This window comes from Hemibagrus wyckioides, linkage group LG27 (assembly GCF_019097595.1).
Source record: "Hemibagrus wyckioides isolate EC202008001 linkage group LG27, SWU_Hwy_1.0, whole genome shotgun sequence".
NCBI classification, from domain to species: Eukaryota; Metazoa; Chordata; class Actinopteri; order Siluriformes; family Bagridae; genus Hemibagrus; species Hemibagrus wyckioides.
In genome coordinates this window covers 6,374,711-6,400,077 of record NC_080736.1, presented here as the reverse complement: position 1 = coordinate 6,400,077, position 25,367 = coordinate 6,374,711, and the positions used below count along the sequence as shown (strand labels likewise).

At 38.6% G+C, this 25,367-nt stretch overlaps 2 protein-coding genes across 2 annotated transcripts in view; one reads left to right on the top strand and one right to left on the bottom strand.

Annotated features, from left to right (window-relative positions):
* Window positions 1–190: 190 nt before the first annotated feature.
* On the top strand, window positions 191–8,095 carry lin7c (lin-7 homolog C (C. elegans)). Its single transcript, XM_058382243.1, has 5 exons — window positions 191–348; window positions 2,144–2,262; window positions 4,375–4,446; window positions 4,727–4,936; window positions 5,810–8,095. The coding sequence occupies exons 1-5, from the start codon at window positions 312–314 to the stop codon at window positions 5,975–5,977; spliced, it is 606 nt and encodes a 201-aa protein (XP_058238226.1). The 5' UTR covers window positions 191–311; the 3' UTR covers window positions 5,978–8,095.
* A 2,911-nt stretch (window positions 8,096–11,006) lies between these two features.
* Window positions 11,007–25,367, bottom strand: part of mybpc3 (myosin binding protein C3) — a 38,275-nt gene continuing 23,914 nt past the window's right edge. Inside the window, exons 23-33 of the mRNA XM_058381300.1 lie at window positions 25,097–25,201; window positions 24,809–24,997; window positions 20,841–20,975; window positions 20,050–20,217; window positions 17,755–17,843; window positions 16,849–17,044; window positions 16,553–16,692; window positions 14,359–14,518; window positions 14,023–14,159; window positions 13,667–13,853; window positions 11,007–11,746 (exon numbers count right to left, since the gene is read on the bottom strand). Coding sequence (XP_058237283.1) covers window positions 11,715–11,746; window positions 13,667–13,853; window positions 14,023–14,159; window positions 14,359–14,518; window positions 16,553–16,692; window positions 16,849–17,044; window positions 17,755–17,843; window positions 20,050–20,217; window positions 20,841–20,975; window positions 24,809–24,997; window positions 25,097–25,201 — 1,538 coding nt within the window. The 3' untranslated portion in view covers window positions 11,007–11,714. The remainder of the gene's footprint in view (window positions 11,747–13,666; window positions 13,854–14,022; window positions 14,160–14,358; window positions 14,519–16,552; window positions 16,693–16,848; window positions 17,045–17,754; window positions 17,844–20,049; window positions 20,218–20,840; window positions 20,976–24,808; window positions 24,998–25,096; window positions 25,202–25,367) is intronic.

Here is a 25,367-nt window from a genome sequence, read left to right as displayed (position 1 = left end):
AATTAATATCAGTGCACCACTTGCTCTATAGAGTTGTATTATTTGTGAAATAGTTTTTTATTTAAAAAAAAAATCCCATTACACAAATAATAAGAAACGTGTGGTACAAAAATAGGTTCTGGCGCCACTGTGTCTGTACTAGGGATGGGACTGCGCATTTCCTGCGCAGAAAGGACGCTCTTCGACTCCCTTCGTTAATCTCTTTGCATTAGTGCTTTAGCCACTTGCTACAAAAATAGCAGGGAAGACACGGCGCTAGCTACACACCGAGCTTTTCCCTAACAGAAGTGGAATATCCACGGCTGAAAAAAATGGCCTCGCTGGGGGAGCCGGTACGATTAGAAAGAGGTAAATATCACCCTTGTGATAAATTATTCACGGTATGTGATCCGAGCAGACGTTAGTGAAGACGTTAGCCTTAAACACAGCTAGCTACCGCTACCACCACTGTTCATGTTTGAGGGATAATGAGTGCGTTTTAACATATACAACCAGACGGACTATTCACAATATCTGTCAATATATTCCACATTTATGCTCTTGTCGATATATATTTTTAGCGAGACAGACAGTAGGCAAAGCGAGTTATTAGAAATGCACAGATGTGTTCATGCGATACAGACCGACTCCCAAATAGCTCACAGTTGTGTAAGTAGGGGACTATGTAGGGTGTAGATGCCATTATTGCACACCCTAAGAAGTGCATCATGGCTGATATGAAGTAATGGGATTGGGTTTTACAGCTTGGTCCACGGAGCCCTGCTAAAGAAATAACTTGAATTATCACTCCACAATAAGAACGCCGTAATGGCTGCCATTAAACATTTGTCTCTGTGAAACTAATGGTTTTGTATTGTTTTAAGCCTCCTTTTGTTTGGAGGTATATATCCAGGATATATTAAGGGTCAAATTGTATGTTTATTTAATTTGGTATAGATCACTATTTCACAAAATAGGGTCCATGAAGCATTATAATACTACTATAACTACTACTACTACTACTACTACTACTAATAATAATAATAATAATAATAACGACAATGGAAACTTTATTTATCGCTAATAAACACTTAATAGACATATAATTGACATATATATATATATATATATATATATATATATATTGGGATACCCCTACAAATTATTGAATTCAGGGCTCTTTCAGGGTTTGGGCTTGGCCCCATAGTTTCAGTGAACTCTTAATGCTTCAGCATACCAAGACATTTTGGACATTTGTGAGGTCAGGCACTGGCCCTGGCTCGCAGTCTCCGCTCTAATTCATCCCCAAGGTGTTCTATCGGTTTGAGGTCAGGACTCTGTAAAGTTCCTCCACACCAAACTCGCTCATCCATGTCGTTATGGACCTTGCTTTGTGCACTGGTGTCCGGTCATGTTGAAACAGGAAGAGGTCATTCCCAGACTGTTCCCACAAAGTTGATAGCATGAAATTATCTTGGTATGCTGAAGCATTAAGAGTTCCTTTCACTGGAACCAAGGGGCTAGAACTGGATATATATCATCCAGGTTATGTATACAAATATGGAATAAAAAAAAAACTGACCGTTGCACCTTTATACAGCAGTCTACTGCCTCAGATTCACCTCTACAGGCCACTTGTACATCCGGGTTAGAAACTCAGAAGCATGTAGAATCAGACATGTCTGTTTAAAGCCGTAAAATGCATTACATTGTGTGCATTTTTACTGAACATGTAATTAAAGTGGAGTCTTTTTAAGGGACATTATTAAGGGGTATATCTAAAAGGCCGTCCATGTGAATTTAAAGAATCTGCATTGGACATGTGCCATTGTTTTAGGCCTGAGATCTTGAAGAGTTGTAGTATTAACTGTAAACTGATGGATTTGTCAAAATCCGATGCATCAATGCATCTTATTTAATACAGGGCTGGCAGAGAAAATCTAAATGCCTGGCAGATTTTTTTTTGGCAGTGTGACCATTAATGTGTGCTAAATAGTCTCAGAGGATGAATAAAAGTGCCTAGAAGCAGCCACTAACAATAACCATCACAGCCTTGCACCAGGGCCTCAGTCTATGTCAGTTCTATGCCAAAAATGACATCTCTAGATGGTATAGATCAAATAGTAGGCTAAGCAGCTACCTCACAGAAATCTTCTGTTCCCAGACATTTCTCGTGCCATAGAGCTGCTGGACAAACTCCAAAGAACCGGAGAAGTACCTCCTCAGAAGCTGCAAGCCCTACAGAGGGTTTTGCAAAGCGAGTTCTGCAACGCAGTACGAGAGGTAAGCATAGTGTTGGATGAATGATTTATTCATGTTTGCTTACACATGTATTTTTTTTTTGTTTTTCTTACAAGGATTCTTACACATCTGTTTACCTGTCTTCTTTAGACCTGTTTACTCAAAAGCCACTTGTTATATTAGTCTTAGATATTCTGTGTGTATAATTCATCCATTCAGTGATGATGCTAGTATTTCAGAGGGAAGAATTACACATTAACTAATGCAGGATGTGCCTAAGCATCCTGGCTGTCTTTTATTACAGCTTCTTTCCTAGTTTTTTTGTATTGCAACACATCAACTGTACACCTTCCAGTGATAAAAAGACTACGAGGAGTTCAATCCATTTCAGCTCAAGATTTCGCTCCTGGGCATATCATTACAAACAACATGCCCGGTTCACTAGGTCGTGTTATATTGTGCATCATTTTCACTAATTAGCTGTGTGCCAAGCGATTCAAGCACTGCTGCCAAGTTTGTTTTAGGAAAAATGAAAGAAGAGTTGAAATCCACAAATAGTTGCTCCCATCCTTTTTCTCAGGAACAAGGGTCTCAGATGGCAAGTGCCATTACTCGTGTAGTTAGCTCCGGATCGTGCTGGCAGTTGAGTCATTTCTATCCTGCTGCTTTGTCATCTGTCGTTTTTGTACCATCAACCTCTAGAGGCCAGAAACGCAGTGTGGTGCAGTCCACAATCCATTACCTCATAAGCATGCAACCTAATTCAAGTAGCTAAAAATGTCAAAGTGTATACAGAAACTGAGAATGGGTGGAAGTCCTTAGTTCTTTAACAAGCCAAACAAGCCATCGCTTATGGCTTTAATAACTTTTGGTGCAGCTCCGGGACATCTGACACTTTAACTAAGGGGCATGCTGAAACGCTTATACCATTTTTATCTTTTCCCAGGGACACCTTGCACCACATATCCCTGGTTTATCCAATTTTACCTTGTGCTAGACTCTGTGGAGTCAGTCATAAGGAGCAGATGTGCAGAGGAGGTCACACTTCTAATTCACTAAAAGGCAAAAGTACAGATTGTATGACTGACTTTAAACATATGTTACACGTTACATTGATCAGGGTAGTGCTCACCCCGGAGAAGATAAGGGCAGCATAGTGTCGCTGTATCACAGCTCCAGGGTCCTCAGTTCGATCCTAAGCTTGTGTTACTGTTTGTGTGGAGTTTCTGCATGTGGGTTCTTTGGTTTCCTCCCACTTCATAGAAACATGCCAGTAGGCTGCACTATATTGCCCCTAGGTGTGGATGAGTGTGTCCATGCTACCCTAGGATGGAACCAAATATTCCTAATATAAAGGGTGTATTCCTGCCTTACATCCGGTGTTCCCCAGATTGACCATGCCCCAGACCAGGATAAAGCAGCTATTTAAAAGTTAATTTAGCCTTGCAGCAATACCAGATATTTTCCATGTTCTGTCAGTTGTAATGGCTCATTCACACCTTGTTCTTGCCCCATTTCTCAAGTCTTCTGCATATGCTTGGGTTATTCACGCCAAAGGAAAGTTCAATTTTTGGCTTATCTCTCAGCCTACACATGGTTGTTCACAGGAGCTCCCCTGATGTGTAGTGTCTGTATTTTTAACCCCTGCATCAGGTGCATGATTATGGTTGTTGTGTGATGACCTAGTTTGAGTTATTCTCCCGCCGCCGATGATGATGATGATGATGCTGGTGGTGATGATGCAGATACACGAGTTCTACCTCAGTAGCTGATGAGCACCATGGGTGCCGAAATAACTCAACAGCGCTATCCAATTTAAAGCTGTTCATTCACTCCTTGCTCCACACCTCCAGGGACTTGTACTCATGGAACACCTTAAAATAGAAGTGCAAATCTGTGATCGGGTTCCACCTGCATTTTGAGTTATCTCTGTAATTACCTGATCCAGGAATAGCTGTGCTGCTCAGAGATGCTTTGTAAATACTGACCTAGATCTTGCATTCATGTTTATTCAGTGCTGTTATTTAAATTAGTGGCTACTGGGTAGATTATTGATTTACAAGTGTGGCTTCACAGACACATGATTGAGGAATGTTTGTCTTATCATAATCATGCCTTTATATATTTTTCTATTTATTTTTTCCCTCTTGACAGGTTTATGAACATGTGTATGAGACAGTGGACATTAACAGCAGTCCAGAGGTCAGAGCCAATGCCACAGCTAAGGTAAACTCAATAAGAATATTGGTCTGAAATGATAATGATGTTTATCTTAACAAAGGGTCAGGTCACACAGCAAAGTATGCAAATTGGGCAGCACAGTCAAAAAAGCAATGTCCAATTACTTAACTGCATGTTCATATAGTTTGTGTGTCACCAGTCCGCTTTACAGTGTTTTATTTTGCATTGAAACAAGGTTAATTACTAACCAAAACATGTATTGTTACCAGTTGTATATGTATTTACTTAGTTGTACTTTAGCATACACACTCTGCATGATCCCCAGGCCACAGTGGCAGCATTTGCTGCAAGCGAAGGACACTCTCACCCTCGCGTAGTGGAGCTGCCAAAAACCGAGGAAGGCCTCGGTTTCAACATCATGGGAGGAAAAGAGCAGAACTCGCCCATCTACATCTCGCGCATCATCCCCGGAGGTATTGCTGATCGTCATGGTGGCCTCAAGAGAGGAGACCAGCTGCTCTCGGTCAACGGAGTGGTACGTAGGCGGCTTTGATGAATGTTAATTTCTCAGTGAAACTGGAAGCATACCAATTCCAAACCATTTTGAAGGATATTCACATACGTGTTAACTTGCTCTCTCGGCTTCTGTTTCTAATGTATATGTGCATGTGACTGCAGGTTTTCAGACAGCTCTTGGACCTTATATTTATCTGCACGTTAGTCATAATATCACAGACGTTCACAGCATTAACTACATCAGTGGCTAATGTCAAATCTAATCCGAGAGCAGTGCAGCATTTTATTGTTTTTATGCCTGGTTTTTAAAAAAAATCTGTACAAACGAGTCAGCTGCCTCCTTTTTGGCAACTTAACACGATGTGATACACCGTGGCATTTCGAATTCTAAACAATACAGATGAATTTTTGCCAACTTAGAAGTGTGAACAGATATTAAGATGTTTCCAGATGTTTCAGCATTTTACAGTCCAGCCACAGAATTTGAGAATTTCTCTTTTTACAATAATTCCACCACCATTTTGACTTGTGAGGTTACAATCCTGATGAACCTCCTTTGGTCTGTGAGAAAAATAATATGAGCTACTTTTTCTGTTTGCATTATGTATAAATGATCACATGGATATTTTCCTCACCTTGTTCTTAACATTCCTTAGCAAGAGGAAAAGCCGTCTCATTTGCCAGCTTTTTGTCATGATTTTAATTTTCTGTCTGCCTCCTAGGAAGTTCAGATATAACTTTCAATACTAATAATTTGTTCATTAAAATGAATGACTTGTGTTTTGCATTTGGGCTTTAAGTGCAAAGAGTTTAGTAAACTTTTTCTGCAGTGTTTGCAAATTCATTATTAATGTGGCATCTTCCTGTTTTTCCTCTTCTATTCCCTTTGTAGAGTGTGGAAGGAGAACACCATGAGAAGGCAGTGGAGCTCTTAAAAGCAGCTCAGGGCACGGTCAAGCTCGTAGTCCGCTACACTCCTAAAGTGCTAGAGGAGATGGAGTCTCGGTTTGAGAAGATGCGATCTGCCAAACGCCGCCAAAAGAACAGCTACCCGCAGTAGGGTAACCTGCCTGTGGCCCTCATGTCATGTTTCTCTTTCTCTCTCTCTCTCTCTCTCTCTCTCTCTCTTTGTCTTTCTACCCAGGGCTTGGACACATATATACGGCACTTCTTTTTTCTGCTTTTATGGAATTTTCTAAAACCCCCCCCCCCCACACCCCCCAAACACTTCAAGTTTGAGCACACTCTTTTTCACGGTTTTGTGGAAATAAACACTACTATTTTTTTTTTTTTTTCCTTTTTCCTTCTCCCCCCTCTGTGGTTATACACAAACGCAATGACACGCAATGTACATCACTCTGTGTCAGGTGAAGGTTGAGGGGTCAGGATTGCAAAGGGGACCATCACCGTTTTGCTTCTGAGGTCATTTAAAATAAAAATGATAAAATGTTTGTATAAAAAGTGCCTCAAGAGCTTTGAGAAAAAAAAATGTACTAGCTCACTAGAACCATTTGGATTGTATGTTACATAAACTGAGAGAAGAGCAAAACGAACACGCATTCATCTTCTAAACACTTGAACACCTAATATTAAGACGAGTGTAAGCAGGGTGTTGGAAGTAGGAACACAATGTGTCATATATCACTTAAACGGTTTGTGTGGAGGACAGCCGATAAGATACATCACACTGCTCAGCAAAGCAAAAAAAAAAACACTATCATGACTTATTTTGCATTCTTTGTTTTATCGTAGCTTCTCTTTTAATAATAAAAGAATTCATTACATGGGGTTGGAGGGTGAATATTTTTTTAATCACATATGACAATGCTTTTTGTTTCACTGGGTTAGGGATTGTACAGAAAATATGGTTTTTCTTACTAGGATTTTGGTTCTAGTTCCTAGCCTTTTCAGCATCTCTGATTTCTACTCGCAGTTATACACCAGAATGAAGCGACAAGGTAATATAAAATGTAGAAGGATAGGTGAAGTAGTGAATGTTAAGCACTGACTCCCTTCACACTGAAGATTAGGGTGAAAATATTTAATTACACTGAGATATTTATTTCTTTTATACGTACCCTAGACCTATTTTGTAGCATACAAATTCTATTATGTATATGCTGTAGCTCATAGGATTTATTTGCTATTCCTATTGCAAGTAATTTGTTTTTTTTTTTAGTAAATCTGATTCGTAGATGCTTTCTCTGTTTACCGTCTTTAAGTCCCTGATTTTTTTCATTTATTTCACTGACAAGATCAAGTTATTGAGTGAACATAGAGGTGAAGATTCTCTTCATTCTGCTCGTTCATCTCGTAGCAATATTTGTACTGATTCAGAAATCATTCCACAAACGTGTCAAAATTTCACACGTGCTCCGTGTGCTCATGGTTTAAAAAAAAAAAAGGCAATGTGTTTTTAAGCTTAAACGCACGTATTTTCACTGTTGAAAGAAAAACGTCTCTGTCTCATAAAATATTTAGCATGTTTCTAATTGTAGACGTTCATCAGTCACGGAGAGACGCGAGAAGAGGTGGTCTGATCCCTTGCATTAAAAAAAAGAAAAGCCTTCTTAGAATTAAAACTGGTTAATCTTCCTCAGAAAGCATTCTGGAAAATGAAAGAGTCGGATGCTTTGTTGTTCTCTGAAGTTTCGGGAGCTCAGGTTTGCATTTCTCCATCCCTGACTTTCCCTGACATTTCACGACCTGAAGTTACACTAAGCAATAAAGCTCGCTCTTCGTTCTCCAGCCCCTAACTATTAAATCCGCGTCATTGTTCACTTTTGGAAGGCTTACTTGCTATTTTTGTACCGGCATTTTCTTATGATGTTTTGCTTGCCTTTTTTGATACATTTTATTCACAGGATTTGTTTTTTGTTTTTGTTTTTTTCCAAGGAATTATTTGTATTGCTTTTCTGAGGACATTGTCCCATTGTTTTTTCGAGTACAAAGACCAAACGTGCAATTTTTTCTGACAGCTATTTGATATCATGTTGAATGTCCCGTATGCTAGTTTGGGAATGTTGCTTTAATGAGCCTAAATATTACTGTATCATTTGACATTGCTCTTCTTTCCTGGTGAATTGTCTTACATGTAATGTAGATGCATAGAATTACATATTACTTCTTAGGTTTACTTCAGAGTAATAATTTCAAGCTGCACAAAATAAATTACACAGAAATATTGGCTTCTTGCTTTTTTTGGGGGGGGGGGGGGTTGGATTAGCTGCACATTCGGTTCAAGCCACTTTTACCAAATTCTCTATTTACCACTTGTTCTGGTGCAATTTCAGGTTTTGTTCACTCTGCTCCTTACTGTTGCCTGGAATGATTCAATTTCCTAACACCAGGGGGCACTGTGAGCTAGTATACTTCACAATGGATGTTTATAGGGATCCTTGAATGATGATCTCAAATATACCAAGGAGAGCAATTAATTCTGTAGATGGATGAATGGATTGATAGATAGATAGATAGACGGATGGATGGATAGATAGATAGATGGGTAGATAGATGGATGGGCGGATGGACGGATGGGTAGATGGATAGGTGGATGGATGGACGGATAGGTAGATGGACGGATAGGTAGCTGGATAGACGGATGGGTAGATGGATGGATGGATAGGTAGGTAGATGGATAGATGGATGGACGGACGGACGGACAGACAAAGTATTATCAGGTCATTTTATTTTATTAGATAAAGTTTATTAATCTGTCTCAGTGAAGTTAACTGATATATTATGAAGCAACATTTGGGTTTCACAGTGCCACCAAAAATCACTTAGCTGCTTGGGTTGTGTCGGTTATGACTTATCGTCATGTATACTCCTCATATGTACTTTCAGTCACAGGTTACAATTCCAAAATCATGCCTCTTCAAAGGTTTATTAATAACTTTAAGGTGTGAAGACTAGAGGTGTGTTAATGATGAGAAATGAGCCTTCTGACAGTGTGACAGATGGATGTTCTGCCCAGCTCCTCCCCCTGTACCTTCAGGGTGTACTATTGTCTTGATTATCCGTATGTTTTACTGGAGTTATTCTGTACACCTCATTCTTGTCATGATACACCGATTCCTCGCCTTGGAGAAGAAAAGCAAGCTTATAAAATGGAAGCGTTCATGTACTGTAGTGACACATGTACTGAGAACATGTAGTGTACTTCCGTGGTAATGAATGTGGCCTTTTACAGCAGCCACACGGTTGACGCACACATACGCACAAAGCTTATTTTTACCGGCATATGGATGCCGGGAGTCGTGAAAAACTGATGAACTGGCCTGTGTTTCTATCAGTACAGTGACAGACAGCATATAGGGTTATTCTAAAGTGCACATTCACAGCAGTAGTGTGGTGATGAGCAGAAGAGCTATTGTTTTTCAGGTCATTAAGAATGTCAGTACATGACATGATCACAGTTTCGGCAAAAACATCTGCATAGAGAAGGATGATGGTCTGCACTGCATGGACCCTCTTATGTTTAAAAAAAAGTAATACAGTCATTCTTTCATATTAAGGTTATTTGTTTTATATAAGGAAATTCTTTCTTTGGATATCCCATCCTCGGAGGTCAGAGCACAGGGTCAGCCATGATGCAGCACACCTGGAGCAGGAGGGGTTCAGGGCTTTGCTCAAGGGCCAAATGGTGGCAGCTTGGCAGTGAACCCCGATCTTCTGATCAACAAGCCAGAGCCTTAACCACTTGAGCTACCTGTCTTTATCCTGTGATGAAACATTGCTATCCTGATGGTTATGGTCTCTTCCTGGATGAACTCCAACCCTCAACCATAGGGCATGAGAGCACTTTTAATCCTTTAATAAGTATGAAAATGATGTAAATGATATGTTGTGGCCTTCACAGTCACCAAGTCGTAAATCAGTTGGACACTAAAGGGAGTGATGTTAGAGGGCTCTCTCTATCATCATCATCATCATCATCCAAACACTGATGCAGTAACCATTGGAAGAATGCCTCCAGCAAGAGCTGAAGATCTACTGTGACAAGGCACATTAGAGCTATTCTAGTGGCATGTATCAGCACCTTACAAATATATGGTGCGGTATACTTCTGTATTAATTATAGCAGATGTTTTCAAAAGAAGCCAGACGATTGAGATATATAGTGCTTCTGTGCTGTACAGGGTGAAACCTGTCGCTGTGATTCAAAAGTTCTGTGAGTTCCTTTAGTTTAGTCACAAAATGATCACCCAATCTCCTCTTTGTTTGCCAGATGTACTTCTGATTATATGCCTTATCCTTTGCAGGACTTGTGATTTTAATGTCATTTATTAATTAACACTCAGGTTTTTGAGTCTTTCTTCAAGACTTGGGGTGATACTAAAACCAAGAACAACAAATATTCAACAAAGATTTTCAGATTTTGTTAATGGATTACAGTATGTCAATTTGAGGTTATGGCGCTCAGCATGAGCTGACCTTAGCAATGTGCCATCATGAGAGGGCAAAATGCTACAATGGGTCATTATTCATCATAACCCTTTAAATATGGAACAATTCTTTCACTGCTGTCTCTAATTCTGACACGTACTGTAATGCCCTGAATGCCTGGGCAGTGTTTCAGACACCTGATTCTCCCCAGCCCTGCACCAGTGCACACATGGTGGAATTTCAGACATGTCCTGTCATGCTGTTCATGTTTGTCTATAAACTGTGACCATGGACACATCCACTTCTTCTTTCTGTGGAGTTAGCAGTCAGAGCAGGTTAGAGCTATTCTGTTCCTCATGACTGTTGACTCAAAGGCAACTGAGGATAGTTCCTAATTGCAGTGCGGTCTGGTATTAATGAACTATTCGGCTTAAACCCCCTGTCTTTAAAACATTAAAAAAAAGATATTAGGTTATAGTTCCTGATGATAAAAACAAATGCCTTAAGGCTAATCACATATTTGTAGAACCAAGTAGCTGAAATGGCCGATTTCTTTCTAGCCCAGATTCATGCAACCTATCAGTAATTATACTGCCTAGATTTGAGCACCACTTGGGCTGATATTTTTCAGCTAGTTTGGTATTATCAGAAAATGTGATTTGAAATACATTCATGGGTTTAAAGAAACTGAACAAGGTGGATAATTTACCTGACGATTTTTATTCACAAAATGCCTTTCTTTTTTAGGAGAAACTACGGTGGATACAGTAAAGCACATATTGTCCAAAATACAAATGTATGTGACATGACAGTAGATTTTAAAATACAGATTTAAGCCAGAATAGCAAAGCAACAGACATTTACAAATGCAGCTGTCTGTCTTTAAATGTATATGTAACGGTGGGCTATTTGGCTATTAGATGCTTAAGATGATAAGATAAGATGGATAAGATTTTACCTTCCCGTCTACTAGCCTCATAGCCGACTTTAAACTAGAAGCAAATCAAGATGTACACTTTAACTGAGCATCGATCAAAATATGTATTTTTTCATTAAATTACATTATAATACATTTCAAGGTGCAAGAGAGAAAACACCACAGAAATTAAAACGGTGGAGATTATGGTGACGACTATTCATATCTCTACCTCAAACAAATGAAATGAAATGAAATGAACACAAGCCACAAGCAACAAAATCCAATGAATGAAATGGTGAAAGAATGCATTTCCGGCAGACGTATTACGTAGAGATTTTGGGTATGTGCATAAAGTCGAGTGAACACGCAAACACAATGAACTCTTTCTGCTCTGTACTGTAACCTTTGACATGTCCTGAGCTCAGCGGGAAGCCTGGAGGGATAACCGAGTTCCCCACCGTGTCCACGCTCAGACAGAAATCTGAGTAGCTCACTTTTTCGTCTCCTCTTTGGTAATTTGAGCTGCAAAGAATAAGCAGAAATATGAGAAAACGATGGTTATTCAAATGGAAAAAAGCTACCCATTCAATGTCTCTAATGTATTTTAGGCTGAGTAAATATTGTTGATGTTGAACAGGATTAAAAAATAGAAACATTTGGTCTGAGTAATCTGCCATTTTTCATAAATAAAATATTTCTATCACGAAACACAAGTATAAATTTGGTTGTAATGGCAAAAAATATGAATATATATATTCATAAATTAAAGGTTTAAAGAAGCTACTAGTGACGTAGATCACGTGTAAAGTGATCTAATTATAAAGACTTTTTACAAGAACAAAAAAAGTTTAGTGGTAATGATCTTACCTTCAAAACTATTCAGACAGTGCAAACCTGAGTTTATTCACGAGCTGGGGGGTCAGTAGCAAAGGGTGAAGAGAAACATGAAACAGCAAGGAGGAAGGATTAAGGTGAGACACACATTTGGACTTATGGATCTCTCTGGAAAAGGATCCATTCTGAACCATTGGAATGTATACAGAGTCAGGGTTTCTCAACGTTTAGGACATACTGCTTTGCAGACATTGAAGTTTTTCCCCAACATCTAGCCCAAATCCTTATAGTAAAGCATCTCCACATGGCAGTAATCTTGGCAAAACAGACCCACGCGATTATTTCCAGTCATTCACAACATGAACAAAGAGACCAAAAAAGATGATATTTAAAAACTAATACAGACAAAAATTTCATATATAAATAATATAAAGCTGCTCCAGTCACTCCCCATTGCATTTAAAGGCATATCACAGATATGGGCAGCTTTATAAACTTTTAATAAATAATGCAAACAATAATATAATAATGTTACGCTGTTTTATTACTGAAATGTATTCTTTACTGTCTTATGAAAGGGAAAGGTGTATTAGATATTGCACACTTACATATATTAGAGTATTATGTTACACAACTTGTGTAGGTACTTGTGTATTCTTTTTACAGATACTTCCATATTGCTATTCTGCTATTATGAAAACTTTTTACCACCTTGTATCCTGTATCTGTGTATGTCACTGTAAGAATTGGATTGATTGTGATTGGTCATTGTTTGTTACTTTTCCACCAAAGTAAAAAAAAAAACCCAGTGCATTTTCAGACCAAAAGTTGAGAAACACAGCACTCAGATACACTCTTAGATTCGGGTCTTAAAAGTTAATCACCCAAAATAAAACGAGGACATTTGATATATGCCAGAATACTCCATGCTTCTTTGATATTTATTGAGAAAATGCTAATACAAGCTGTTCAAATCCAGTATATGCCTATTCACTGTGGATTCTGTTGTATTATTAATACTTCTGGACTCATGTTGTTCTTTCAGCTGCTGTTTGGGGTCTCCACAGCGGATCATTTGCTCCACATGTTTCGATTTGGCACAGGTTTTACACCAGATGCCCTTCCTGACGCAACCCTCCCATTTAATCCAGGCTTGGGACCAGCACTGAGAGCTAACTCTTCAGTGGCTGGGTTAGCACCCTGCCCGGGAATCGAAGCCAGGCCATGGCAATGAGAGTGCAGGATCCTGCTGCTGGACCTTGAAAATTAATAATATAGACTCTATATTGTATTAGGTATTGGTATAAGAATGAAAACATGGATTCTGCTTTCATGTCAGCATATATCTACACATTCAATGCACAGTCACGAGTAAATATACAGAGGTGTTTTAATCATATATGATAACACTGTGTCACTCATATATGTCCTCATATTGACCTGAATGCTGTACAGTACAATAGAGCAGAAAGAAATGTTATGTAATTATTCAAATCATTATCTTGGTCTCATCAAAATACTATCAAGACTTCGCTTGTGTCAGTCCGCATGTGTTATTTGCTTTGGAGCATGAAGTAAAAAGTTAAGGGTTATGTGTGTGATACTTACGGCGAACCTCCAGCTTGCACTCCACGATGTCCTCTCCACTGGCGTTAACAGCTTTACACGTGTACACGCCTCCATCGAATGGACACGGCTTCCTGATCTCTAGAGTCAATATACCCTGCTTGCTGAGCATACGGTACTTGGCTTCGTTTGTGATGTCCATCTTGTTCTTGTACCATGTTATTTTGGGCTGAGAATTAAAATGGACAGTAAGATTCAAAGAGTTTTGGAATGATTCGGATGTTTACTATAGAAAAATCCAGAACATCGCCTCCACATGTTCTAGCTTCAGTATACAATGATATAAGTCGGAATAACGCTTTCTGATCTTTTCGGTCACATATTTCAGATATGCTTACCTTAGGGATGCCTCTCACAGCACAGCTGAGAGTGGCATTGTACCCTGCGATGACCGAGCGGTTCACCAGTGGGTGTGTGAACTTGGGTGCCTCTGAGAAGTCATGATCTTTGTAGGAGGGTGGCTTGTAGTCAATGCCTTAGGTTAGAACAAAATGCCAGAGTAATATCAAGATGTCCGTTGTGATGCAGTAGAAAACTAACATTGATTTTAATACAAATAAATGATTGCAGTTTATATTATATTTATGAAATCTTCATGCTACAGCAATAAAACATGCAATATGCATGCGTCTAAATAGTGTGATAAACGTATGAGTAAATCCAGCTCATCTCACCTGTTTTCTGGATGTATGCACTGTCCTTAGAGGCGCATGGCTCCGGACTCAGGCCCACTGCGTTCATAGCGAACACTCTGAATACGTACTCGTTCCCCATGATCAGGTCAGACACCACACAGTTAGTGCGCCGATACTGCTCATAAACCGTGTACCATTCCTGTCAAACACAAACATATAGTTGAGTGCAAATCTTTGTTTTCTGGGGGGTTAAGATGACTTTAAATTTACTACAACTACAATAGCAGAATTTCATTTAATGGTGCGCTGAAAAATGACATATTACCAAGCAAAAATGTCTTGGATATAGTCACATTTATCTGATGTTGGCATTTATATTATAATGAAGCAAATATCCGATTATTAAACCAATTTCTAAATGTTTCTATCTATCTATCTATCTATCTATCTATCTATCTATCTATCTATCTATCTATCTATCTATCTATCTATCTATCTATCTATCTATCTATAAAATGTGTGCATGTGCATTTAAGAACAGGCTAAATAATCTTATATACCATATAAAATGATCTCATAAGAAATATTAGAATATTAAATTTGCCTACTACAATGTTACTGTTATAACTTGTGTTATAGCAGCTGCAAAAAGTCTATCCCTCTACAGACTTTCTTATGGTGGGAAACTTGCTGGCCGTTACAAAGCACCAACACTGGAGACTCCTTCCATGAATGTTAAATATCTCCTTAGATATTTAAAAAGATATTTTATCTTTTTATTATTAGCCTTAGATTATTGTGGAGCGTCCATTATACATCATCCGTGTGACTGCTGTTACTACATCAACAAAAATGTACCATATCTTAATATGAACCTTTGATTTAAATGACAGAGCTGCTGTTATAGACAATTACCCCTTATTTTCTGCCCAATCCGAATAGGGAAATTGGCAGCGCTGTGGTATAATGACTGATACCACTAACACTACCAGCTTGGCTGTGTCTTGTAACGTAATATGACTGCAAAGATGTTCTAGCTGCTTCTACGACTTATTTTCCTCTTGGACGTCATTTTTATTAGTCGTCATATCATCATGCAACATAATCTAATCCTGATCATACACTCAATATTATAGATCTCCTTTTATAAATATGTAACCAGGCAGCGTGAACCTTTAATGTTGCTGTGTCACGTTACGCATTTTATGTATTAAGTCTAACACTATTAGCATGACAATGTGGGTTGATTGAGTAGATGGGAATAAAATAGCAGTCTGTGTGCATGTTCCAAGATCAGGGACCTAAAGTGCTTTTATATTTAGAAGCAGGACGTGTCTGGTTTCCGACTTGGATATTGTCGTGTGAAATGTGATGATCCCGAGCCTCCAAGCTCATTGTTCTGGATGCACTAAGAGTAAATTGGGCCTAATACAGATGAGTGGTGTAACTCATATTCATCCACTAACCTTGTAAAGAACAAAGAGAGGAAGAGAGTGGAGTTCTGCTAGTGCTTAAATCAGACTATTGGGGGGGGGGTGATGGCATGGGACATACCAGCCCTATGCTGAGGGGGCAAAGTTCCACACAGATGATGGGCAGTGACGGTCATTTTGGCAGCTTGGTCTCCAGATGCTCTAAATGCTGTCCTGTCCCACAGAGGCATTCAAAGCAAGTTGCCAAGAGAAGCTGAAACCCAGAGTACCAGTCCACTTGCACATACTGTACATACATTACTCAATTATAGAGGCGTGTTTTGGAGCTTAGCTACTTTTCGTGGCACTGGCAAGATTTCAGAGTACAGAGGGACAAAGTAGAAGTCATATCTGCCTTTGGTTTGTTTCTCTAGAAAGGAAAATAGAGTTATCTGGCTAGTTGATAAAGACCTGAGCTAACTACGTTAGGTCATTTTTTAAATTAATAAGTAATCTATCAGAAGAATAGATGTCCAAGCCTAGTGTCAAGCCTCCATGACCCTTTACCTTGATTTGATGGAATAATAAATTAGATTTGGATGTAGTCTTGCATTAGGTACCTTCGGGTTTTGATTTGTGTAGCAGCTTACCATTTGATTCACTCTGTAATTACATAGAACTTCTTCAGTAAGGGCCCCTGCCTTGATATTTCCCCTTAGAACGCCAGATGCATCCCATATCCAATATTCACAGCCATTTGCATTTGCCTATATGCAGAAGCGCTAAGTAAATCTAATTCCTGGACATAGATTTGTACATACCATGGTCTTCTTGTCAGCTTTCTGGATTGTGTAGCCAGTGATGTCGCAGTTGCCATCGTCTTTGGGTGGCTTCCATTCCAGTGCCACGTTGAAACCCCATATATCCACCACCTTCAAGTTCTCAGGAGAACCAGGAAGGTCTGGCAAAAAAAATGTTTTTATAGCATTTTAAACCCGACAATTTCCTGTAACAAATGCTAGTTTTACAGCAATGCATAAGATTACAAAAGCTAATGGGACACGAGAAACAGTGTTTCAAGCTTATGAAATATATATATATATACATAAGAACGTACCCACAATCCGAATGGTCACAGACGCCTTGTCTTCCACATTCTCAATCTGTACCTGGAGTTCATATCGCCCAGAATCTTTACGCTCTGTCCTCCTGATGAAAAGGATGCTGTCTGTCTCACTGTTCCGTACGCTCACCTGCTTCGGGTCAATGGGCTCACCGTCTTTCGTCCAGGTCAATTTAGGTCTAGGTTTTCCCTGAAGAAAGATGATGTTTTTATGTTGTGTTTCAAATTAGACAGATGACAGTTAGCATAATCTCAGCTAGCTTACTAGCCACCATAATTTCAGTTTTACACATTAAACCAATATGGCTAATATCTACTTTGCAAGGGTTGAGGCTAATAGTTTTTTAATTACATAGTAATTAGGTTAGTGGTTGCTTTCCTGCTAGTGACCTCGATTCCTGGTTCACTAAGTATAATAGATAGGTTGCAGCTAGCTATTAATCTGATAGCCTAATACTAGTTGCAACCTTTAAAAGTGACTAAACACATTGCCTCAGGACCTGTGTGTGTGTGTGTGTGTGTGTGTGTGCATGCAGTTTTCCCCCAGAGAGCTTTTTCAGCTGCTGTTCATATTTGTGTCATTAACACATTTTGAAGCCGCTATCCATGTGTATCCGCTATCAACATGTTTCAGCTGCACAGCTCTGAGTATTTATAGTGTTTCAGAGACAAGATGAACAGGCCCTTCCTGTCCTAATTAACCCCCGTTAACACAGTAGTTAAAGTTTCAGTCTGGCCAACACACTCTTGTTGGAGGCCAAAAGAGCAACAAGGAGCTATGGACCACAGTGTACAGGACCCTCCATAAGTATTCACCCTTAGTGACCTTTTCTACATTCACAGCCTGGAAGAATGAATTTTGATGTGATTTTCTTTCAATAACGAACAGTTGATTTTTACCTGGAATGGGATCACCAGGTTCACAGTCTCCCCGACTCTTTTGATGATGGTCTGGCGAAGATTGCGAGGGATCCAAATTTTCGGACGCTCTGTTAGAAGGCAAAGAGAGAACTGGGAAATGACTCGTGAGATAAAATAACTCATTTTTGAAAAAATGAACATATTGGCAGATGAAACAACAGCAAATTTTGAAACATCATGGATGCAAGGTGGTGTAGCAGGTACTATTGCCACTTTACAGCTGGTGGTACTGTCTTAGCAGAGTTTCACACATTCTCGGTGTCTTTGTGGGTTTCCTCTGGGACCTTCAGTTTCTTCCCACCTCTTAAAACATGCAAGTTGGTGGATTATTTATGCTTTATTGCTTTGTGTGTGGACTCCAGATCTACCATGATCCGAATAAAGTAGATAAATGCTTTTGTAAGCATAAAAGCTTATATGCTGAGTTTGCAAAGGACCACAAATAAATAAAACAACTCTCCAAGTCCCAACACATAGACACTGGGAATATTTTTTCAAAACTGAATAAAAGTCATCATCTGAATAACAATTATGTGGCTCACAGTGGTTATACCAATAAGTACTCCATAGATAAGCCTATGCAAAAGCTGTTCATAAGTTCTGAGCGTTTCTTTATCACATTTATCTCTTTGATGGCACAACAGCCCTCCCAGCATAGTTTTCCACCAGATAAACCCTTCACATGTCACTGTTCTTTCAGCGTGTGGAATGTCCGTGGGGCCCCTGGGCCCCAAAATAAACCTCCCATCAAACATCTTTTACAGTAATTGTTGTAAACAGCTGACAGACAAGAAAACGAGAATGAATGTGTCTGAAGAAGATCTATGGTGTTTTACTATTTGATACATGAGCAGCCGAGGAGTGCTCAGGATTCCCCTGCATCTGGAAATAAATAGAGTAGTTTCCTTGTAATGTAAAATAAATGAGAAACTGGATACACTGTCCTGGAAATAGTATTGAGGTTCTCTAAAGTTAGCTCAATGAATAACTGGGATTGGGAAGCCAGTATCATAGAGTTAAAAGTCTGTCGTGAGATTTCTGTGGTTTTCTTTCTGAGGAAACCTAAAGAATTCCCCCAGATTTAAGATGTAACTGTTCTCAGGTTATATTTACTTGGTTCCTTATTCAGATAGGTGATATATATTAACGTAACCAGACACAGGCCCTAGCTGTCTTTCTGTACACTTCATTTTAGTTTCAGCAACAGTCTTTCAGTCAATCAGTGACGCGTCCTTGAGGTTTGTATTGTTAGTTTTTAACATTAAAATACATTAGTAGACAGAATTCTGACCAATAGCTGTCATGTATACAAGCTACAGGAAACAATTTCCTGAACAGATGCTGATGGCAATGCTGACAGCTCAACATTCCCACATCCGTGAAGTCGAACTATTTCTGTACGTGAACATGCAGTATAGGTAATTAATGTGTATGATATAAAAACACAAATTGTGATTGAACTGTTTTTTGCCCCCATGCTGTCACATTTTGCTTTTATTTCTTGTCAGACAAACTGCCCCAGTCGATACGAATTAAGGGGTTAAACACATCACATGGTGGAAATGAGAAGGAATGGGAAATTATATCATAAATGTGTGCTATAAAACCTAATAATGAAGTTTCTGAGAATGGTTTATGGAAAAAGATGGCCATGACTCATGCAGGCTATTTTAACGCATAGCTGCAAACCATGTTGTTTAGGGCAATAATAAGGAAGTCATCAAGCAAAGGCAAGGAATCCATAATATATTTGTGTAAATGTGTCTTTTAGAACAATCTGAGCCTGTTATTGAATTTATTCTACTTCCAGGCCTGAAGGAGATTGGTGACGGTCTATATCTGGCCCCTAGGCTTTCTGTTGTACAGACCTGCTTTAATGTAATTGTGTATATCTCCTACTCATGAAAGCTAGTGAATGCTAGTGGCTGAAAGCTGATCGGGAACAAGCTGGTGATTGCCTCAGTGAACTAGACTTATTAAGTTAAAACGATAAAAGCTTTTGTAAAGCACTTTATCTAATGTACTGCTGCAAGTTAATGCAACTAAATGCAGCTGGAATTGAAGTAACAGCAGCTGAGAAATGCAAATTTAGTTTTATAATTCTCCATGTTGTTTTAAGAAAACTTGAGTACTACCATGTCTGCATTACTGCTACTTAGAATATTTCCTCTTGTAATACTTGCCATAAATAGACTCTACATTCTATAAATATCTACATTTTACCAAAACATCCGACTCCATTTTTGCAAGGTTTATTCAAGTGTGTAAACTCACGCATGATCTCGCGGATGGTGACAGCCTGGGCCAGAGTGGCAGGACGACTAGGGCCAGCCATATTATACGCCCGTACACGGAACTGCATCTTCTCTCCAGTAGGCAGGTCTCGGATGATCACAGAGTTCCTTTCTGTAAGACCCTCAAATGCTGGAATCCACTCATCAGCTAAATAAAATATAAAACAAAGCAAATATCACAAGTCTGCAAAAAAAAGTTACCAATGAAACAGTTATACTTAATCCATTGTTCTGTGCAACGAATTGTTTATTGCTAATATTACTAATATTATACGTTTGTCCATTGCGCCTTGTGCTTCAAATTGCTATAATGCATCCTCTCTTATGGCTTATTACAGACATATGGCTTTAATACGGAACCATTTAAACAATATTATTTGTAGATCAAACTGAATAACATGGGATTTTCATAAACTGAAACTGAATCAAGTCAAAAAATTCTCTAGAAACTTATTTTTCCCTCATTAAATCGACATTAAGGAATGAAGAACTATTGATTGGTCCTTTTACAAAGATTTTTGTTTGTGATATCCATAGATATTTCTACATAGAAATAGAAATACATGAAGATTAAAAGCACAAAAAGTGTCAATCTATGAGATTTGTAACAATAATATTAAAGGTCAAAATAAAAATATATGTAGTACAAATTGTAGGGTTTTTGTCGGGCGATGGAGAAGGAGTTCAGGTGTTCATTTTCAATGACGCTTTCATTCTGCAATAACACTTACACATAAGATACACATAAAATCTTCACAGTCACAAACTTACTGCCTTCCTTGCAGTATTCCACCCCATAGCCTTCTATCGGAGCAGAGCCTACTCTCTCCGGAGTCCTCCATTTCAGAGAGATTGTGGTGTCACTGATGTCATCCACACACAGACCGATGGGCTCACCGGAGGGGGCTGAGTGAAAAACACAATGTTGAACTGAATTTAATGGACAGCTGATGTTGAGAATTGATATGTGGGAGTTTTATTAATTCAGGTTATTGTATGGTTGGAGTACTCTAACCAAAATGTTTAATAAAGACTAGATCATTTGAGTCCACCAGGACTACACCATAAATCTTTGTAAACTTACAGTATATTTATATAGTTCCTATAGTTCAAGGATGTCAAATATAGAGTAATTTCAATTACAATAGGAAGCAAAGTAAAGCAATAAACCCATAGACATATCAACAGAATGTGCTAATCATAAATAATCCTTCCTTAGCAAGCTAAATCATTGATGCTGTAGATATGCATCTCTCCAAAAGAGCTAATTTAGGATTCATTGAAATTTTTTCATTTGAAATGTTTGGTCTGTACTTTTCAGATACACACCCATACAACATATTTCAGAGTTGTTAATGCATTATTTTTCTACTAAACTAATTTTTTGGTCCTACTTTCTTGAAAGTGTAACTGTGGCCTGCTATAGTTGGACTAGTTATAGAAAACTAGCAACACCAAAATAATTGAAAATGAAATAAAAATGAAAATAATTGGAGTATAAACATGGTGAAAGCAGGGCATGTGTAATAAGGTAAGGCCCTGTTATACCTCAAGCTTATTGTGGATTACTACATTTAGATTTTCAGTAATATTTGCTTGTTGGATTCAAATATTCAGAGTAGACACAAAACAATTTGATGTATACTTTTAGAGTGGACATTCACTCTGCACTGTACATCTACTAAAGCATATTAGAGAAATAAAGCATAACGTTGCTTAGTAACTAAGCTACCGAAGCCTGAATCAAGAATCAAAAGTCTTTGCTATATGGATTTAATAGGACTTGTCACCAGGTTTTTTTTTTTTCAATCCTGTGCTGCTCCAATATTCAGCCAGAGGACAGGGGCATGGAAACTATTGGGGCAATAAAACCCAGAGGTCCAAGTCTGGTACATCTAACATTATCTTCCAGCCAGCCTTCCTGGCCTTCAGCTGCCTATTATAGATGGGCATAACTGCCATTGTTTAAATAAGCACAAGTTAAACTTGGACTCGTGTTGATAAGGACCTCTTAAAGATACAGATACTGTTAGGGACATGCTGCATTTAGGACAGAAATAGTTGCATTTGAAATGTGGCATTTTACTGTCAGGTTCAGGTATTGCCACAAAATGCTGGAGGATGGAATCCACAGGATGAGATTGAAAATAATAAAGAACGATTGAAAGGTTTGGAAAAATCTACAACAAAGTATGGCATTAAAAAGACTCAAGACTGTAATAAATTTTAAATTTGACGACATACCCATGATACATTACATTATAGTGATATCCAGCAAGGATGAAGAATAGACAAAATAGCTTTTGTTCACAGTGATGAATGCTTGAGTTATATATAGCAGTGATATGATAAATGCTAATAATGTGTTATTAAGATAATCCTGTTGCCTGAACATTCTTTTACTTAATACACACCATTGTTTTCCATTTGTATATTACTGAGAAAGCAAATTTTGACTAATCATGTCAGCCAAGTCATTCTCATCTAAACAAACTATCTTCCAAAGTCTACATAAAACCAAGTCATGCATTCACTAGCTTTCCAGAAGGACAAGCAGAATTAGATTGAGACGCCTACTGCCAACAGGTTCTGGCTCTGGTTCAGGTTCAGGTGGGAGGGCAGGTTCCTCAGCCGGGGGTGCGCCCTCCTCTCCTGGAGGTGCCCCCTCAACTGGCACTCCTTCTCCTCCTGCACAAGGTGCAGGAGCTTCTCCTTCTGCAGGAGCAGGTTCCTCAGTTGGAGGAACGGCTGCTTCAGTGGCCGTATCTTCTGGAGGAGGTGCTATTACCTCAGGTTCTTTGACTTCTGCTGGGGAATTTGCAGGAGGACCTGAAGTGGGGTTTGCAGGAGTATCTGCTGGTGTCTCGTTGGCCGGCTTTTTCTCCGCGGTCTTTGGAAGCATAGGCTTGGTCATCTTGCCGGTGGGTCAGTTTGTCGCTGCACACTGGAGCAACTTCCCTTGAGGTTTTTGTAAAGAGCCTTTCGTTCAGGCCTTTTTCTGTACTCCTCCCCTGTCCTGTCCTGTCCAGTCCTGTCTTTGGGCTGCTGTGATCACAACTGTTGACAGCAGCAATGCAGCTAAGCTGTGGGTCCTCCCCCTCTGCTCTTTTTCCTAGCGGCCTGTTTGTGCCATACGCCTGGACATACCTTTACCCTAATGTGCCATTATTTATAGAAGGGGGTACAAGAAATAGTTTCCTAATTTACTATATTGTGCTGGACATCACACTGAACTGATAATAACACTGGCAATAAAATTTCCATAATTTACATAGTAAAAACTTGTCTTTTAAGCTTGGATAGATATCCCGAAACAGGATCTTATTTTAGGCATCGAACATCCACACTACAAAGAGATGACAGAGCCTTGAAATATTGGTATGATGACGCGTGGCTGAGCAGCTCCAGGTGGCCAGAATAGGGCAGCATCCCTAAATTGGCAAGCAGATGAAAGAAGGTTCTCCTTGACACTAACATGCTTGGCACCACCTCATACACACAGCAATCTGCTAAACCAGCAATAACAGCGTTCCCATTCTGACACAAGGAACAAAGGTTCATTTATCATTCTTCAGGGGATTTTCTGATTTCCTTGCTTTACATGTCCAATTTTTACTTTAATGTTTTTTTCAACCTAATCTAAAAAACACATCAACTGTAGTACTTAAGTCATTACCTCAAGCTAGTATTTCAACACATGTCCTTGTACTGAGAAACAAAACATATAATCCACTACTTGAAACTCGTATATATTTGAAAATTTAAGAACAATTATTAAATGTTTATGTGAAGTGCTTCCATAATTTTTTTTTGTTCAAAAGTATTTCTAAATGAAGTTCTAAAACTTTATATTTTCTGCTTTTAGAGATGGTTTTACTTTTTCCTTTATGGTTGTAGCTTTAAGTAAACATGGAAGTGCTTTAGTTTCAGATTCCGCATAACCTTACAATGAAACCTTTGGAACAGTGTAAATCAACTAAAATTACTTTTTTTTACTGTATTGCTGCAGCATTGGAAATCTCAATAAAACTACATAAATATAACTGCTCAGGTGAGACATTTTCTCATATAATCCTGTGTTTGCTTAAAATAAATCACCTATACTGCTGTTATTTAAATTGTAATATAAAAGTACACAAAATATAGACATTTACTTTGTTTAAAAAATAATAATATTGTAGTATTTGCATCTACAAAATCTTTTAAAGTCTATTAACTCTATTGTCTGTTAACAATTTCCGTTGTACGTGAGTTTATAATAAAAATTATTAAAAATTAAAAGTATATTAAAAATTGCTGTTTGTGTTTAATCACCTATAAATACAGATGGGTTTTGACTGTAAAAAAATAAATAAAAAATATGATTTTTTCATTGTAACTTTTAAGCTTTTATTGAGCAAAGTCACTTCACCACCTCAGGGTTTAACCAGAAACAAAAGAACGTCCATAAATCATTCATCCTAAAAAAAAAAAAAAACAATAAACCCATTTACACAGTAGTATATAAGCAATTATTAATATTAAGTGTTTATAGAAAGCTGTGTCAAGACTATTCAAGCAGTCTGGAGTGTTTCAAGGAAGTGCTGGCTCACTGTTAAAAGCTTTAGGTTTCTGATCAAAAGGTAGTGATTAGAGTTGTAGAGTATATACCCCAGCAACACCAAGCTCACCGCATTAACTTTCAGCTGCTTGATCATTGCTGTAGATTAAATCATCAGTCAAAAGTAAATGAAACTCACCAATAGGCACAAAAGGCTGGGAGGCAGTACTGGGCCGTGACATGCCAATACTGTTCACAGCGTAGACCCTCATCTCATATGCCATTCCCTCAATCATCCTCTTAGCTTCATATGTAGTGTCTTTATAGGGGTCAAAGTTCAGCCGCATCCACCTGTAGCTCTTTGTCTTCTTTCTCTCCAGGACATAGCCTTAGAGAACATACAGACTTGAGTAAATTTTAATCATAAATAAGACATTTTAAGACCTAAATTATAGGATCGTATGCTTTCTATTTGAGCAGCATTTACCCAAAACTGGCTGGCCACCATCAAACAGTGGTGGGTCCCACTGGACTACACACGAATCCTCCCCAACACTGAGGATTCTGGGAGCCTGAGGTGGATCTGGCACATCTGAGGAGGTTAGAAAAATATTATTTAATGAATGTCAAAACTGCTACTTGCAAACCGTGAACTTCAGTTATAATAGAATGCTAATAAACTTTCAGGGTCATGAACAACACCTTCACTCTTAAGAAAAAGGATCACTTTGGATGGTTTAGCATTGTAGCTTCTGAAA